A 14,347-nucleotide genomic window follows, 5' to 3' on the forward strand; every position below is an offset into this window, starting at 1 on the left:
AGAGTTTGCCTTGTGAACATGAGGACCTGAGTTCGAGCCCCAGAACCCACGTGAAAATTCCAGGCCTGAGGATGGGTTTATAATCTCAGCCCTGAAGAGGCAGAAAGAGGAGGAGCCTGGGCTCACTGACCAGTCATCTTAGCCTAATTGGTGAACTCCAGGCTAATGAGGGGCCCTGTCTCAAAGGAGGTCAGTGGCGTTCTTGAGGGTAACAGTCAAGGCCTCCTCTGGCCTCCATTCGCACACATGCATGTGCTCTTGTTCTTTGCTGTGCACATGTGCATGCTACACACATCAGGCATGAAAAACCAATAAAAGCAACCACTCTTTCATTCCAAACATTTTCCCTCTTTTGCAAAATATGCTCAAACTGGAACAACAGGGCTCAAGATGAAGTAAGTGCAGGGGCTCTGGGGAGCTCTTCTGAGAGAGATGCAGGTGCTCTCTTAGAAAGAAGTTTAGCAGTGTCTCCAGCTTTGTTAGGAGTGGACATGATGCTTGAGACAGCGGGGACAAAAAGCACAGTTGCTTGCAACACCATGAGCCCAAGAGTTGCGATAGGACAAGCCCTGGGTGAGCGGCACAGACCTGAATATTCAGTTAACCAAGGTCAGACAAAAACAGAGAAGGAAGGACATGGAGGAGAAGCATCTAAACCCAAATCAGAGACATGAAGTCCTCTGTGCCCATCTGTGTTCTGCTTCTTGCTCAGGTGGGCCCTCCATGTAAAGGATGAGCCTGCTTGAGGAGGACATCCCCGAAGCTGTGATTCCTAAGTCTGCCCACCATGGAAAAGCTTACCAGACATCACTGGCTAAGGAAACACCAGGTGGTCTTTTGTCCAGAAGCACAGGGCAATAGAAAATACATTCAGAACTCACAGATGAAGAATTCTGTCATGGGCAGGGGACCAACCATGCTTCACATGGCAGGAGAGGCAGACTCCCGGAGTCAGACTTTCCTCTGGACTGCCATATCACAAATAATGATATGGAGACTTATTATTAATTGTGAAAGCTTGGCTTTAGCTTAGGCTTTTTTTCCTAACCAGTTCTTATAACTGAAAGTAACCTGCTTCTGTTAATCTACATTCTGCTGTGTAGCTTGGTTACCTCTACTCTGTACCATACATCCAACTTCTTCAATGTCTACTGGTGTCTCTACCTCTTCCCAGAGTCCTCTCTCTTCCCAGAAGTCCCGCCTACCCTCTTCCTGCCTAGCTATTGACCATTCATTTCTTTATTAAAACAATCAGAAGGTGCCTCGGCAAAGACACATCTTCCCACTGTAAACAAATATTCTGCAACAGATCCATTAGGGTATGGGGTCACAGTGTCCTCTCCAAGAAATGAGGCTGTGATTTCAGAAGCTCTGTCAAAAGAGATGGGGCCTTGGGCTGAAAAATTAGGGAGCAGAACATGTCTGTGCAGGATAGTGACTCCTAAGTGACTTCAGTCTTTAGACATAAGCTTTGATTGGCATTTAGCATAGATTCTTACAGGAGTCTATCAGAGCAAGCCAGCCAGTAGTTCTAATACCTGAATCCATTGACTCCTTGTGTTTTCTTAGTCCAGGGTTTATGGGATTAGCACAATGTTAGGAGAAGCAAAGGAGAATGTCTTCAAAACTGCAGAGCACATCACAACTTGTTAGAAACATTTTTGCAACATGGGCAAACTTTTTATGAGCAGTTAGCTCTGCATGGTGGGCTTTCTGATGGCTTCCAGGAAAGGTGACATTTGACATGGCCTTTGCAGGATCCTTCTTTCATGCCGTAGAACCCACAAGTGGCTAATTTCTACCAGTCTTTCATTAGGTGTTTCTCTTGGAGGTGTTCTTTTCTTCCTATTGCTGTTGCTTCTTCTCAGCCGTGTCCTGGGGCTGGATGGTCCAGTGGCTGAGAATACTTGCTGCCCTTTCAGAGGACTGGAGTTCTCAGAACATATATTGTAAAGCTTACAATTTTCTATAACTCTAGCTCCAGGGGCTGCAACAGTTCCCTCTGACCTCTGTGAACACACATGCATATACACATTCCTAAATAAATATTAATCTTTTAAGAAGGAGCTGTGTTCTCTCATATCTGTCTTCAACTATGAGACTAAACTAGGTTATTTTAATATACAAAAATCCTACAATGTCTTGAGCTGTGCCTAGCTAAGCTACGCTGGGCAGGCTTAGTGTTGATGCTATATTAATGTAAAGTAAATGAAAGCAAGTAACTATGTCTCCTCCATTTCTTAGAAAGTGGTATCCATGAAACAGTTCAGTCACCCTTAGAAAGCTTGAATGCCCAGAGTGCTTCTAAGTTCCTTTCTCTGAGATGTATTTCTTCTGGACAGTTATGTTCAAGGTGACACGTGTCTACTGAATGTACTTCATGAACTTTGTCCTAGGTCAGATGCTTCAGAGAACCCAAAGAAATACAATGCCACACTGCCCCTCAGTAAAAATATGTGATATTTAATGTTATTTAAGCAGAAACTGGTTTTGAGAGCAAGCCTGAACCCTGAAAGTGAGGAACACAGGCTACTTTCTCCTTCTACTGAAATGCATAGCTTGCCAACTTTCCTTCTCCCTCCATATCTCATCCATTCTCCTCTGTAATGGGAGCTGCCTGGCTTTGCTTGGGCACACATGTCATAAAACAAAGGGCCAGCCCAGCCCCAGATTCATGTGACTTCTCATCTCTGCCCCCCTTTTTGGTGTGTAATTTAAATTCCTGGAAAAGTTTGACCTGGTGTAGACCAGATGTGACTCTAGTCAGTCCTGGCCAAGGATGACAAACTTGGCCACCCATTGGGCAAAGACCAAGCTTAGGCAGACATCCTAAACCTATGTTAACTAGCACTCACTACTTTTTTTTTTGAAACTTTATTGGCTTATAGCATTCAGCCAGCCAGACTATTCAGCCCCTAAAGAGCATTTGCCACACCCATGAGCTCAATGCAAGGGGAGGCATCTGTTCCCAGCTTTCATACACACTTTTCTTTGGTTTCAAAGAATTTGAAAGAGAACACTGACCATGGCTGGTGGCAAAGTAGATGATGTCACTTTGTCATCGATCCTTCTTATGGTCACATGGAAGACAGAATCCGAATTTCTAAAGAGAAAAGTTTCCATCTTCAGTCTACTTTGGTTTGATTTGTTTCATTTGTCATGACCTGAGATAAGATTTTGTCTAGTTAAGACAAAAATGAATACAGTGTGGGAGTTTGGAATGTTTTACACCAATATTGTACAAGTGAGCCCTCAGGAAAGTTTGGTAAGCATGCTCTACTCATTCTCTAACTATTTCCAAAGGATCTGAGGGTATTTGCAAAGACCAAAAGCACATGCACAGTTGTTGTGTAATAGTTTGGAGCAGAAATGCAAAGTGAACAACCATCCCTAAACTGGGACACATCAACAGCCCAAAGAATGACTCCTTCAAGTTCAGATTTTTTTTTTCTCAAGACAGGGTTTCTCTGTGTAGCTTTGGTGCCTGTCCTGGATCTCGCTCTGTAGACCAGGGTGGCCTTGAACTCACAGAGATTCACCTGCCTCTGCCTCCCGAGTACAGGTATTAAAGGTGGGTGCCACCACTGCCCGGCTCAAGTTCAGCTTTATGGGTTAAGTGAATTTATTAGGTTACTTATGGATCATTATGGACAGTTCCATTTTCCTAGAAGTCTCCATGCACACACCCCATTTTATGTGGCTGTAAGTTTACAGTGGAATTGATGACATAGGCCTGGCTTCAGTGGGGCAGTGGATGGGACTGCAGACCCACAGACCAAGCTAGACTCTTGGAAATTTATGTTGATATATACTCTCATTAAAGATTGCAATGGTGTAGGCAAACACAATCCAAATATAATAAGGATGGCTTATTTTTCTGCTTCTGGAATGCAGAAAAGCTAAATGGTGGATTACTGCAAGACAGAGTCACTCTACTTAGGATTAGGAAGACTTGTCTCATTGTAACAGTAAAACACAGGTTTGAGATGGGAAAAAAGATGAGACTTGAAATAAACTGTATTTTAGAAGCATGTTGAAACATATTTATTACTTTTTTGTGAGGAAATAGGGTGAGATTTTTACCTCCCAGTATTCATCTGAAAAATTCCAGCTATAACCAAGAGTTAAACTGGTCATAGTTTCACATGGCTGAGGCAGAACAAGGCAGATCAACTGTAAGTTCAAAATGTAAGGGGAGCCAGTCTGGACCACAGAGACCCTCCCTCAAAAATAAAATGGAAAAAAAAAACCCAGAACAACAATGATACATAAAGCCCCAAACCCCAAACCCTAAAGAGTTAAATGCCATTGCCAACCTATAAAGGAACTAGACAAATACATTTAATACTTATTTGTCCTTGGGGCAGGGTAAGGAAAGAATCTGTAGCCCATTAAAAAGGAAGAAATCTTGCAGAGTAAGAAACGTTAACAGAGCCGGCTGCACAAACATTTAAGCCTTCTTGACTTCACGAGGCTCCCAGAGCAAAGTTAAATAGTGAAAAGATTTCCAACACAAATGACCAGATTTGATGCCTTCAGTATAAAAAGTAGCAGCTCTAGCTGCTAAAAATAACACAAAGACAGAACAGAGGACATAAAACAAGAAATTTTCAAAGATTTGATAAAAAAAAAAAGCAAACTTACAAGACTACCTGTGAAGCCTAAATAATCAGAAGAAAATGTAAGTTAAAGCAATGAAATTCCATTATGTATGCTTTATTAGAAAATTACAATATCCAAATGGGGGAGAAGGATCCAGGCAGTCAGCCTGTATAGGCCACGGCTAATGGTAATGCCTTTCTGGAGGACTATTTCACAACATTAGAGGAGTCCATAAAAGATGCATAACTTGGACTCAGAAAATTCTATTTCCAGAAACAAACCCTTGGAAAAGAATCAAGATTTGTATAAATATTTAAGTGTAGAAATCTTTGTAACTTATTCATTTTAAGAGAAACTTTGCCCCAAAGTTCTTAGAATGAACATTAATTATCTTCCTAATGAGGAGAGTATAAAATAATGGGGAGCAGAGTTCCAGTGAGTGTACATTTGTCTCGTCCAGCATCCAGCAGGAAGAATGCATAATTTAATAAAAAGGCCTCCCCCACGTCATCGACACTTATATTTTTTACTGTTGATAGGAGGGTGCCCCAGGGTGTTGGCTTGTATTTGCTTTGGTCCCAGACAGAAGTTTGCACTAGCTTGTTGAAGACAGATGTTGGGTACCAGGGAAGAGCCATGGGAGAGGAGAGAGAGGGAAGGCAGATGTTCTAAACAGCAGCGGAGGCACAGCCAGCAATTCTCACCAGACACAGAAGTTTGGACAAGACCACACTCCTTCCTGGAGATTGATAGGCAGTTAACAGTTGCTAGGGTGGGGGTGGGGCTGTCGGGGGAACACAAAATAAGACATGAAGGCAGAATGACAGCTAATTGGACAGGGGAAGGTGTCAGTGGGAGAGGGGCAAGGGAGGGTAATGTGGGCAAATATAATCAAAATACGTCATAGACATGTATGAAAATATCTTAATAAAGCTCATTATTACATATAATTAAAATACTTTAATAAAAACACACAGGCAATTTGGGGCTAAAATGGAGGCTAATGGTCCCACTGAAATGGCTCCTGAGGGGGAGGTCTAATACTGTCCCTACGAAGACCTTGAATCACCTGGGAAATGTAAAGGCCTTTGGTTCTCCTTGATTCAAAAAGGAGACTGCAATCCACTTGGAAGTTTATACACGAGATGGCTAAACCAGGGTAAAATTAGCACTTACACATCACATGCCTTTGTTAGCTGGGAAAAATACCTGGATGGAAGGTTGATAAGTTTAATAAAACGATCCCTTGAGTAGGTCAGCACTGCAGAGACCCCTGTGGAATTCCACGATGTAGAAATGCAGATTCAGGCTGTAATCTCAGGGTGTTGGGGGTGGGCAATGAGGCAATCAGGTGAGTCTTAGTGGAGGCGGGTGGGGTCTGGTTCAGCCTTCCCCTGACACTGTGGCTGGTTAATGTGCCCATGCACACGGTTCCTTCTGTTTACCTGCAGGACTGCCCGGCAGATTCGGAAGACTTCAGAGCCCAGCAGTGCTCAGCCTACAACGATGTGCAGTACCAGGGCCATTATTATGAATGGGTTCCACTCTACAATGACCCCGCTGCCCCATGTGCACTCAAGTGTCATGCTCGGGGACAGAGTTTGGTAGTGGAGCTGGCACCAAAAGTGTTGGATGGAACTCGTTGCAACACTGACTCACTGGATATGTGCATAAGTGGCATCTGCCAGGTAAGCCGCACCTGCCACACGTCCTTGGTTTGGAGACGTGCCGTGTCCATTCTCAGTAATGAGGTTTTGACCATTTCAGTGTAAGTGTATTTCCCAGTAGAGAATGGGAGGGCTTTAGGGAAATGATGGAACTCTCCCCCTGTTCTTCGGATCGCTGAGAAAGGTTTCCAAAACCCTGAATATCCAGCATTCCAATCATGTTTTCCTTATTGAATGTAGTTTGGCTTTTGCCTGTGCAGAATCAAAATCTATGACTCCTTATAATCCTCTGGGATCAGGAACTCTCCAACTAGGACACGCAAACAGACACCCCTGAGTGTTTGAGACAGTGTAACCTGCTGCTCCCTCCCAGAATTTCTGGCTCTGTAGGTGGGAGTGAGGCCCAGCTCTGCATTTCTCTTGAGTTCTCAGAGTTACTGGAGCTTTGCTATGGACTCCAGGACCACACTCTGAGAACACTGGTTTGTGAGGGCAGTGCTTATCTCTGGAATCAAGGTCAGTCCAGCCGGTGGGTTAGGCAATTTTGGAGACGAAGGCATCAACTCCAGAGGATGGCAATAAGTGGGAATTTAGACAGGTTCCAGAGACTGCATGAGGACTACAAGGACATCATAGAATTCCTTCCCATTCCTTTGAATCTGAAAGATGGTTTTTTTTTGTTTTTTTTTTTGTTTTTGTTTTTTTTTTTTTTTTTGTGTGTGTGTGTGTGTGTGTGTGTGTGTGTGTGTGTGTGTGTGTGTGTGTTTGCGTGCACACATGTATAGATGTAGTAGTTCACATGAGAATTGGTAGCGGCTTAGAGGTTGACATCAGGCATCTTCCTCAATTTTTCTTCACATTTTTTGAGACAAGAGTCTCTCATTGAACCTAGAGTTTGTATGATCAGTGAACCCTAGTGATCAGCCTATCTGTACTTGTCCCCACCTCACAGGTCTGGGATTATAGACATCCACCACAGCATACTAAGGATCTGAACTCATATATATATATACAGTAAACACTTTACCAAGTGAGCCATCTCCCCAGCCTCTGAAGAATGCTTTTTTAAAAAGGAAAATAATAGAGTTAATACAAGAAAGTATGAGGAAGGTGTTGTGGGTAGCTGTTGAGCCATGCCCTGAAGCACCACCCCTGGAGAGCAGCTGTAGCTGTTACACCTGCCTATGACCTTGAGGTACCTGCCCCTGGGGCGGGGCCGCTGAGAACCCTTAAGACCAGGGATGAACAAAAGCCCTCTCTTTTGGCTACCTTGTGGTTCTGGATGCTGAGGTCTTGGACCAAGCCGTTCAGCATGGGACATAGCTCAGCTTTCCTGGACCCTTTGATCATTAAATAGACTCCGTGGATTAATCCCAATATCTGGCACCCAGGCTTGGAAGTAGAGAAGTGGGAGCAGTGGGAAGGGGCAGGATATGGTAATAGGGGATTGAAGAGGATCAAAGTGTGTGTGTGTGTGTGTGTGTGTGTGTGTGTGTGTGTGTGTGTGTGTGTGTGTATGAAATGTCATAATGAAACTCATTGTTTTATACATTTAACAAATGCTAGAAAAAACAACAAATCTCTGGTATTCCATCTCTTCTAGAAGGCTCAGGGCAGTAACAGCTAACTGCAGCAATCAGCCTAGCTTCATGTGAGATAAAACATATTTATCTTTCTTTCCCTTATTACCTTTCATGTCTCTCTGTGCTGATATTGTGTCCCCCAATATATTGTACACCCTAATAAACTTATCTGGGGTTAGAGAACAGAACAGCCACTAGACAGACATAGAGGCCAGAAAATGGTGGCACACACTCCTTTAACCCTAGCATTCTAGAGGCAGAGATCCATTCGGATCTCTGTGAGTTTAAGGCCACACTGGAAACAGCCATGTTGCTGGAGAGCTTCTCTCCAGGTTCCACCAAGCCCCGCAGTCCCACAATCCACGTATAAAATAATCACTCAGACACTTATATTACTTATAAACTGTATGGCCATGGCAGGCTTCTTGCTAACTGTTCTTATATCTTAAATTAACCCATTTCTATAAATCTATACCTTGCCACATGGCTGGTGGCTTACCGGCGTCTTTACATGCTGCTTGTCCTGGCGGTGGCTGCAGTGTCTCTCCCTCCTTCTTCCCGTTTCCCCAATTCTCCTCTCTCCTTGTCCCGCCTATACTTCCTGTCTGGTCACTGGCCATCAGTGTTTTATTTATATAGAGCGATATCCACAGCACAGCCAGGCATGGTGACTCACGCCTTAAATCCCAGGAAGTGATGGCAGGAAGTAGAAAGGTATATAAGGCATGAGGACCAGGAACTAGAGCCTTTTTAAGCTTTTGGCTTTTAGCAGCACAGTTCAGCTGAGATCCATTCAGATGAGGATTCAGAGGTGAGGTTGGCTGTGGCTTGTTCTGTTTCTCTAATCTTTCTACTTTCACCCCAATACCTGGCTCCAGGTTTGTTTTTATTAATAAGACCTTTTAACAATTCATGCTACATCTCTCCTTCAGCTTTCCTTTCAGCCTTCTTTTTTCCAAGTACTCCCTTCTACTTTCAGGTCCCTTCCTTCCTTCCTTCCTTCCTTCCTTCCTTCCTTCCTTCCTTCCTTCCTTCCTTCCTTCCTTCCTTCCTTCCTCCCTCCCTCCCTCCCTCCCTCCCTCCTTTTCTTCCATCCTTCCTTACCTCCCTCCTTTCTTCTCTTCCTCTTTTTCCTCTTCCTCTTCTCCTCTTCCTTCTTCCTTTTAAATACCATCCTGTGCTCGCTGCATCCCTCAGTGGTGTGTGAGAGGCTGTCATAAAATCCAAGAGTACTGCCAAGTTTTCCAGGACCTTCCTACACAATTTTCTGCTAACTGACTCCTCAACTCCATTTAACATAGTTTTTAAGGAGGTGCCTAGAAAAATTTAGTGTAAGACAGATATTTTCCATACCCCTTCTTGTGCCCATACATGCCTGTCCTCCCTATTCCCCAAATTTCCCATCCAAACTAAACAGATGTTACAACTCATGAGGCTGCATTGAGACAACCTATCATTGCCCACATCAGAATCACCATTTCCTCCCCTTTGTTTTTATTTCCTCTTTAGGCAGAGTCTTGCTATATGCTCTATACTGTTTTCAAAATAACTATGTAGCCCAGGCTATCACCAAGCCTGTGGTCCTTCTATCTCAGCCTCTTGAGTCCTGGGAATCCAGGCCTATGATATCTATGAAATCTCTGTCTGCCCAACCTCTGGCAACCACTGGAAAATTTCCAAGTATTTAGAGACAACATATTTTTAAATAACACATAGGCAAAAACCTCACAACAAAGGAAAAACTATTTTGAATTCAGTGAACATGGAAATGCCACTTAATACAATGGGAACGATACAATGAAAGCCATGCTCAAAGGGAAATTTCCAACCCTGAAGAAGGTTCCAAGATAAAGCATCTATGCCTTAAGAAACTGGAAATGCAGCACAATTCAATCTGAGTCAAGCAGAAGAAAATAACTAATAAAAATGAGAGAAAATCCCAATGAAAAAGAATTGGAAATGAAGAGATAATGGTACCAAAGCTTAGAATTTTAGAAATATCAATGGCATTGATATTTCATAGCTATAAGACAGACTAAGGAACTAATGAGACAGAAACAAAATGGTGTCAGACGTCAGAGTGGAGACATTACTCAGATCATACCCAGTGGACATTACAAGGACAGTGAATGAGTAACGGCAACCCTGTGCTCAAAGATCGGATAGATGAAATGACCCACTTCTGGAAAGGCAAGATCTGCCAAACTTCATAAAATGAAAAATACACAATCAGAATATGCCTATAGAAGTAAATAACTCAAATCAGTGACCACAAACTTTCCAAAATAGTAAACCCTCTGCCTCAGGGATTCACTTTATGTTCAAATATTTCAAGTAGAAATTATACCAAGTCATCATCTCTTCTTCTTCTCCCCCTCCTCCTCCTCTCCTCCTTTTCATTCATAGTTTTCTTTTTAATGTCTTTTATTTTTTGAGATTATAATGTAATTGCATCATTTCCTTCTTCCTCTTCCTCTCTTTAAACCTCCCCATATACCACTCCTTGCTCTCTTCCAAATTCATGTCTTCTTTTGTCATTAATTTCTGTCATATACACACACATACACATATATATACACATACATATACATTCCTAAATACATAAATATGACCTTCTTAGTCTGTATAATGGTACTCACATATACACGTGAGTATACGTGGATATACTGGTAGTGGATAGCCAGTTATTGTCTTTTCCCTGGGGAAGACTATTTCTCTTGCTCTACATGGAACTCCTTAGTTGCCTGTAGTTCTCTGTGTACAGTTGAAGCTTCATGGGCTTTCCCCTGTCCATGTTAATATCTCTATTGTTACTGTCCTTGCTCATGTTTAGGCATGTTGGTGAGACTTCAAGGGTGTAGCTTACAACATTGCTAAGAGACACAATCTCACAGCAAACACCCTGTTTTATACCAATTCTTTGTGATTTCTTTCAGAAACTAAAAATAGAGGGAGATCTTCTAAACTCATTCTCCCATAAGCCCATATACAAATACCTCAACAAATATTAGTAAATCAAACCCAACAATGTGTAGAAACATAACCAAGTGACATTTATTCTGGCTATGCAAAACTCATTCAACATTCAAAAAAATCAATATCATCAGCCATAACCATGTGTTAAAGAAGAGCCGTAATCATAGGAATAGATGTAGAAAAAGAATTTAACAAAATCGAACACTCATTCATGTTAAACCATAGAAATGGTTTAATAATAACCTCCAGAAAACTTTGAGGAGCATTTCTACCACTTGATACTGTATATTGTGTGTACATGTGTGTGTGTGTGTGTGTGTGTGTGTGTGTGTGTGTGTGTGTACATGTGTAGTGTATGTTTTTGAGACAAGGTCTCACTGTGTAGCCCTGATTGGTCCTGAATTCACTGTGTAGACCAGGCTGGCCTTGAACTCACAAATATCCACCTGCCTCTGCTCCTGAATGCTGAGATTAAAGATGTGCACCACCACAATTGTCTTAATGTCATTCTTAACAGTAAGAAATTAGACAGTTGCTTGCTAAGATCAGGAACAAGGCAAAGATGTCCTCCAGTCCCTGCCACCGCTTTCAACATACTGGGAATAGAAGACAAGAAAAAGTATGCTGTTTGAGAAAAACCAAAATTATCTTTGTTTATACATGATTTTATTATATATGTTGAATAAAAAAATAAAGCCTCCTAGAACTAATACTTGATTACAAGTAGTACAGTATATATAAACAGGTTTGCTATACAAAAGTCAGCAACTTTGATGATATACAGCTAAACAATGGACTTTGACATTGAAAATACAATCCCTCGACCATGGCCAAACACCCTAATTGTCGTACTAGAAACCCCATCCAATGACTGAGGGAACCGGATGCAGAGATCCACAGCCAGGCCCCAGGTGGAGTTCCAGGAGTCCAATTGGCCAGAAAGAGGGGGGTTTGTATGAGCGAGAATTGTTGAGACCAAGGTTGGATAAAGCACAGGGACAAATAGCCAAACGAATGGAAACACATGAACTATGAACCAATAGCTGAGGAGCCTCCAACTGGATTAGGCCTTCTGGATAAGTGAGACAGTTGATTAGCTTGATCTGTTTGGGAGGCATCCAGGCAGTGGGACTGGGACCTGTCCTCAGTGCGTGAGCTGACTGTTTGGAACCTGGGGCTTATACAGGGACACTTGGCTCAGCCTGGGAGGAGGGGACTGGACCTGCCTGGACTGAATCTACCAGGTTGAACTCAATCCTCAGGGGAGTCTTTGCCCTGGAGGAGATGGGAATGGGGGATGGGCTGGGGGAAGGCGGGGGTGAGGGGGGGTGGGAGGGGGTGTGGTGGGGGGTGGGAGGGGGGAGAACAAGGGAATCCGTGGCTGATACGTATAATTAAATTAAATTATAAAATAAAATTTTCAAAAATAGGGGAAAAAAAAAAGAAAATACAATCCCACTTACATTAGCATCCCCCCAAGGATATACCAGGATATTTCGGGAGCCAAGCAAATTTGGAGGACTGACGTTCTACAGCCTGAGGTCTCAATAGAAAGTGACAGCAATCAAAGCAGTAAGACACTAGTGCAAGAGGAGGCAAACGGGCCGGTGGACCACAGTCGGAAGCCTAGAGCCGAGTCCACAGCGGGCCGGTGGACCACAGTCGGAAGCCTAGAGCCGAGTCCACAGCAGGCCGGTGGACCACAGTCGGAAGCCTAGAGCCGAGTCCACAGCAGGCCGGTGGATCACAGTCGGAAGCCTAGAGCCGAGTCCACAGCAGGCCAAGCGATCTCTGGGAAAGGAGCAGTGGAGGGAAGACAGTCATCAGACTGCGTTAGGAGAACGGGACATTTACATAGAAAATAAACACAGATTGGCATCCTTCACAAAACACAACTCAAATATATCTCAAATGTAAACGTAAAATAAAGTCTTCTTAAGGCGGCACTGCAGTACCCAGCCTCCCCTAGCTGCCTGCCAATCTCTCTTTGTCCATTGCCTGCCCTGCTCCATCTTAACTAACGCTTTCTGTTGACAAGTCTTCCCATGGTCAAGGTTTACTGTTCCATTCTTCTGCATTATATGCTGTCCATAGTTTCCCTCTGTTGTACCAGTCCACCCTGGGGCCTGTCTACTACATAATCATACTTTGTGGGATTATACTTGTTTTCTCCCAACTTTTTGCCAATGCCAGGCATTACTTTTATACTCAAAATAAACTTGTTATTATTAAAGGTGACTTAGAGGGCTGTGGTTAAGCTCAGTGATATAACACTTTCCTTGCATGCCAGGCCCTGGGTTTGAGTATCAGCAAAGGAGTGGGGGATTAGTCTGAGCTTCTTCACTCTGAATGAAGAGATATTAGAAATTGAGGTTTTGAAAAGTTGAGAACAAGTTAAACAAAGAGAAGGAATGGGCGTATGACCTACAGAACAAGGATGCAACATCACGTGTGTGTGAGTATATCTACTTTTCTATAGGGCTGAGGTAAGCTATCCTTGTGCAATAAGCTAGAAGATGGGGCTGTGAGTGTGAGTAGAAAGAAACAAGTTGTTAACTTTTCCTGAGAGTTGTGAGAAGAGCCACTGAGGAATTTTCCAAGAAATAACTCAGATGGGTTTGTCTGTGGAAAGGTCACTTCAGAGATAGTGTGCCAGAATATTTGGAGGGGGGCTGGATCTGGGAAAACAATGGAAGGTCAAGTTTGGACTCATAAGGGGTGCAAGGCCAACCAGTGGGTAGGATGAATGAAGAAGGGGAGGAAACTTTAGAAATGCACAAGCAGATCTTTTAGGACTGAATGTTTGAATGGATGTGGGAGTGAAAGGGGGGTCACTTGGTAGACTAGTGAGGTCATCGGGAAGACAGAAACATTAGGTGAGAATGAATGTGTGGGTAAAAGATGAGATGAGCTTGTAGGCCTGTGAATAGGTAAGTTGGCACAAATTTTAGACCTTAGGGGGTGATTCTGAGGTCCTGACGTCTGACCTAATCTCCCTGGGTACTGAGCAAGGAGAGCAGAGTACTGACCTTGTCAATGAAGGGGAAAAACATAGGAAAGTGGCCCTGAAGGTGACTGGATGGTCTAGCCTTCTGGGTCGTGTAAAGACCATAAACAAGAGAAGAAAGGGTGGGCGAATATTGCCCAAGGACAGTTAAACACTGCCAATTATTTCTGTGGATTCATGAGGATCAGGAGATGCATTGGGGAAAGCTACTTGGCGACCTCAGTTTGAGGAAAGCCCTGTGACCTGGTTAGAAAAGGCACTGGTGGATAGCAGACTTTATTATTTTCCCATGGGTATTATAACAAATTGCCACAGCCTTGATAGCTTAAAGCAATAGAAATGCATTTTTCTCATAGCCTAGAAGCCAGAAAGTCCCCAACCAAAGCTTCCACAGGGTTTGTTTCTTCTAGAGAGAAAAATTCACCTTATGCCCCTCTCCCTTCTGGCTTCTTGTGGTTGATAGTCAGCCTCCATGTTCCTTCCTATGGATCCATCATGGCAGGCTTGACCTC

At 43.2% G+C, this 14,347-nt stretch overlaps 1 protein-coding gene across 5 annotated transcripts in view; it reads left to right on the top strand.

Annotated features, from left to right (window-relative positions):
• Adamtsl3 (ADAMTS like 3) overlaps positions 1-14,347 on the top strand; it is a 287,753-nt gene that overhangs the window by 117,760 nt on the left and 155,646 nt on the right. For all 5 annotated transcript variants that reach the window (XR_013042909.1, XR_013042911.1, XM_076546303.1 and 2 more), the window contains exon 6: positions 6,054-6,290. Coding sequence is in view for 3 of the 5 variants with exons in the window: in XM_076546303.1 (XP_076402418.1) it covers positions 6,054-6,290 (237 nt within the window). In the remaining 2 variants the exon portion in view is untranslated. The remainder of the gene's footprint in view (positions 1-6,053; positions 6,291-14,347) is intronic.

Source organism: Peromyscus maniculatus, chromosome 1 (genome assembly GCF_049852395.1).
Source record: "Peromyscus maniculatus bairdii isolate BWxNUB_F1_BW_parent chromosome 1, HU_Pman_BW_mat_3.1, whole genome shotgun sequence".
Classification (NCBI taxonomy): domain Eukaryota; kingdom Metazoa; phylum Chordata; class Mammalia; order Rodentia; family Cricetidae; genus Peromyscus; species Peromyscus maniculatus.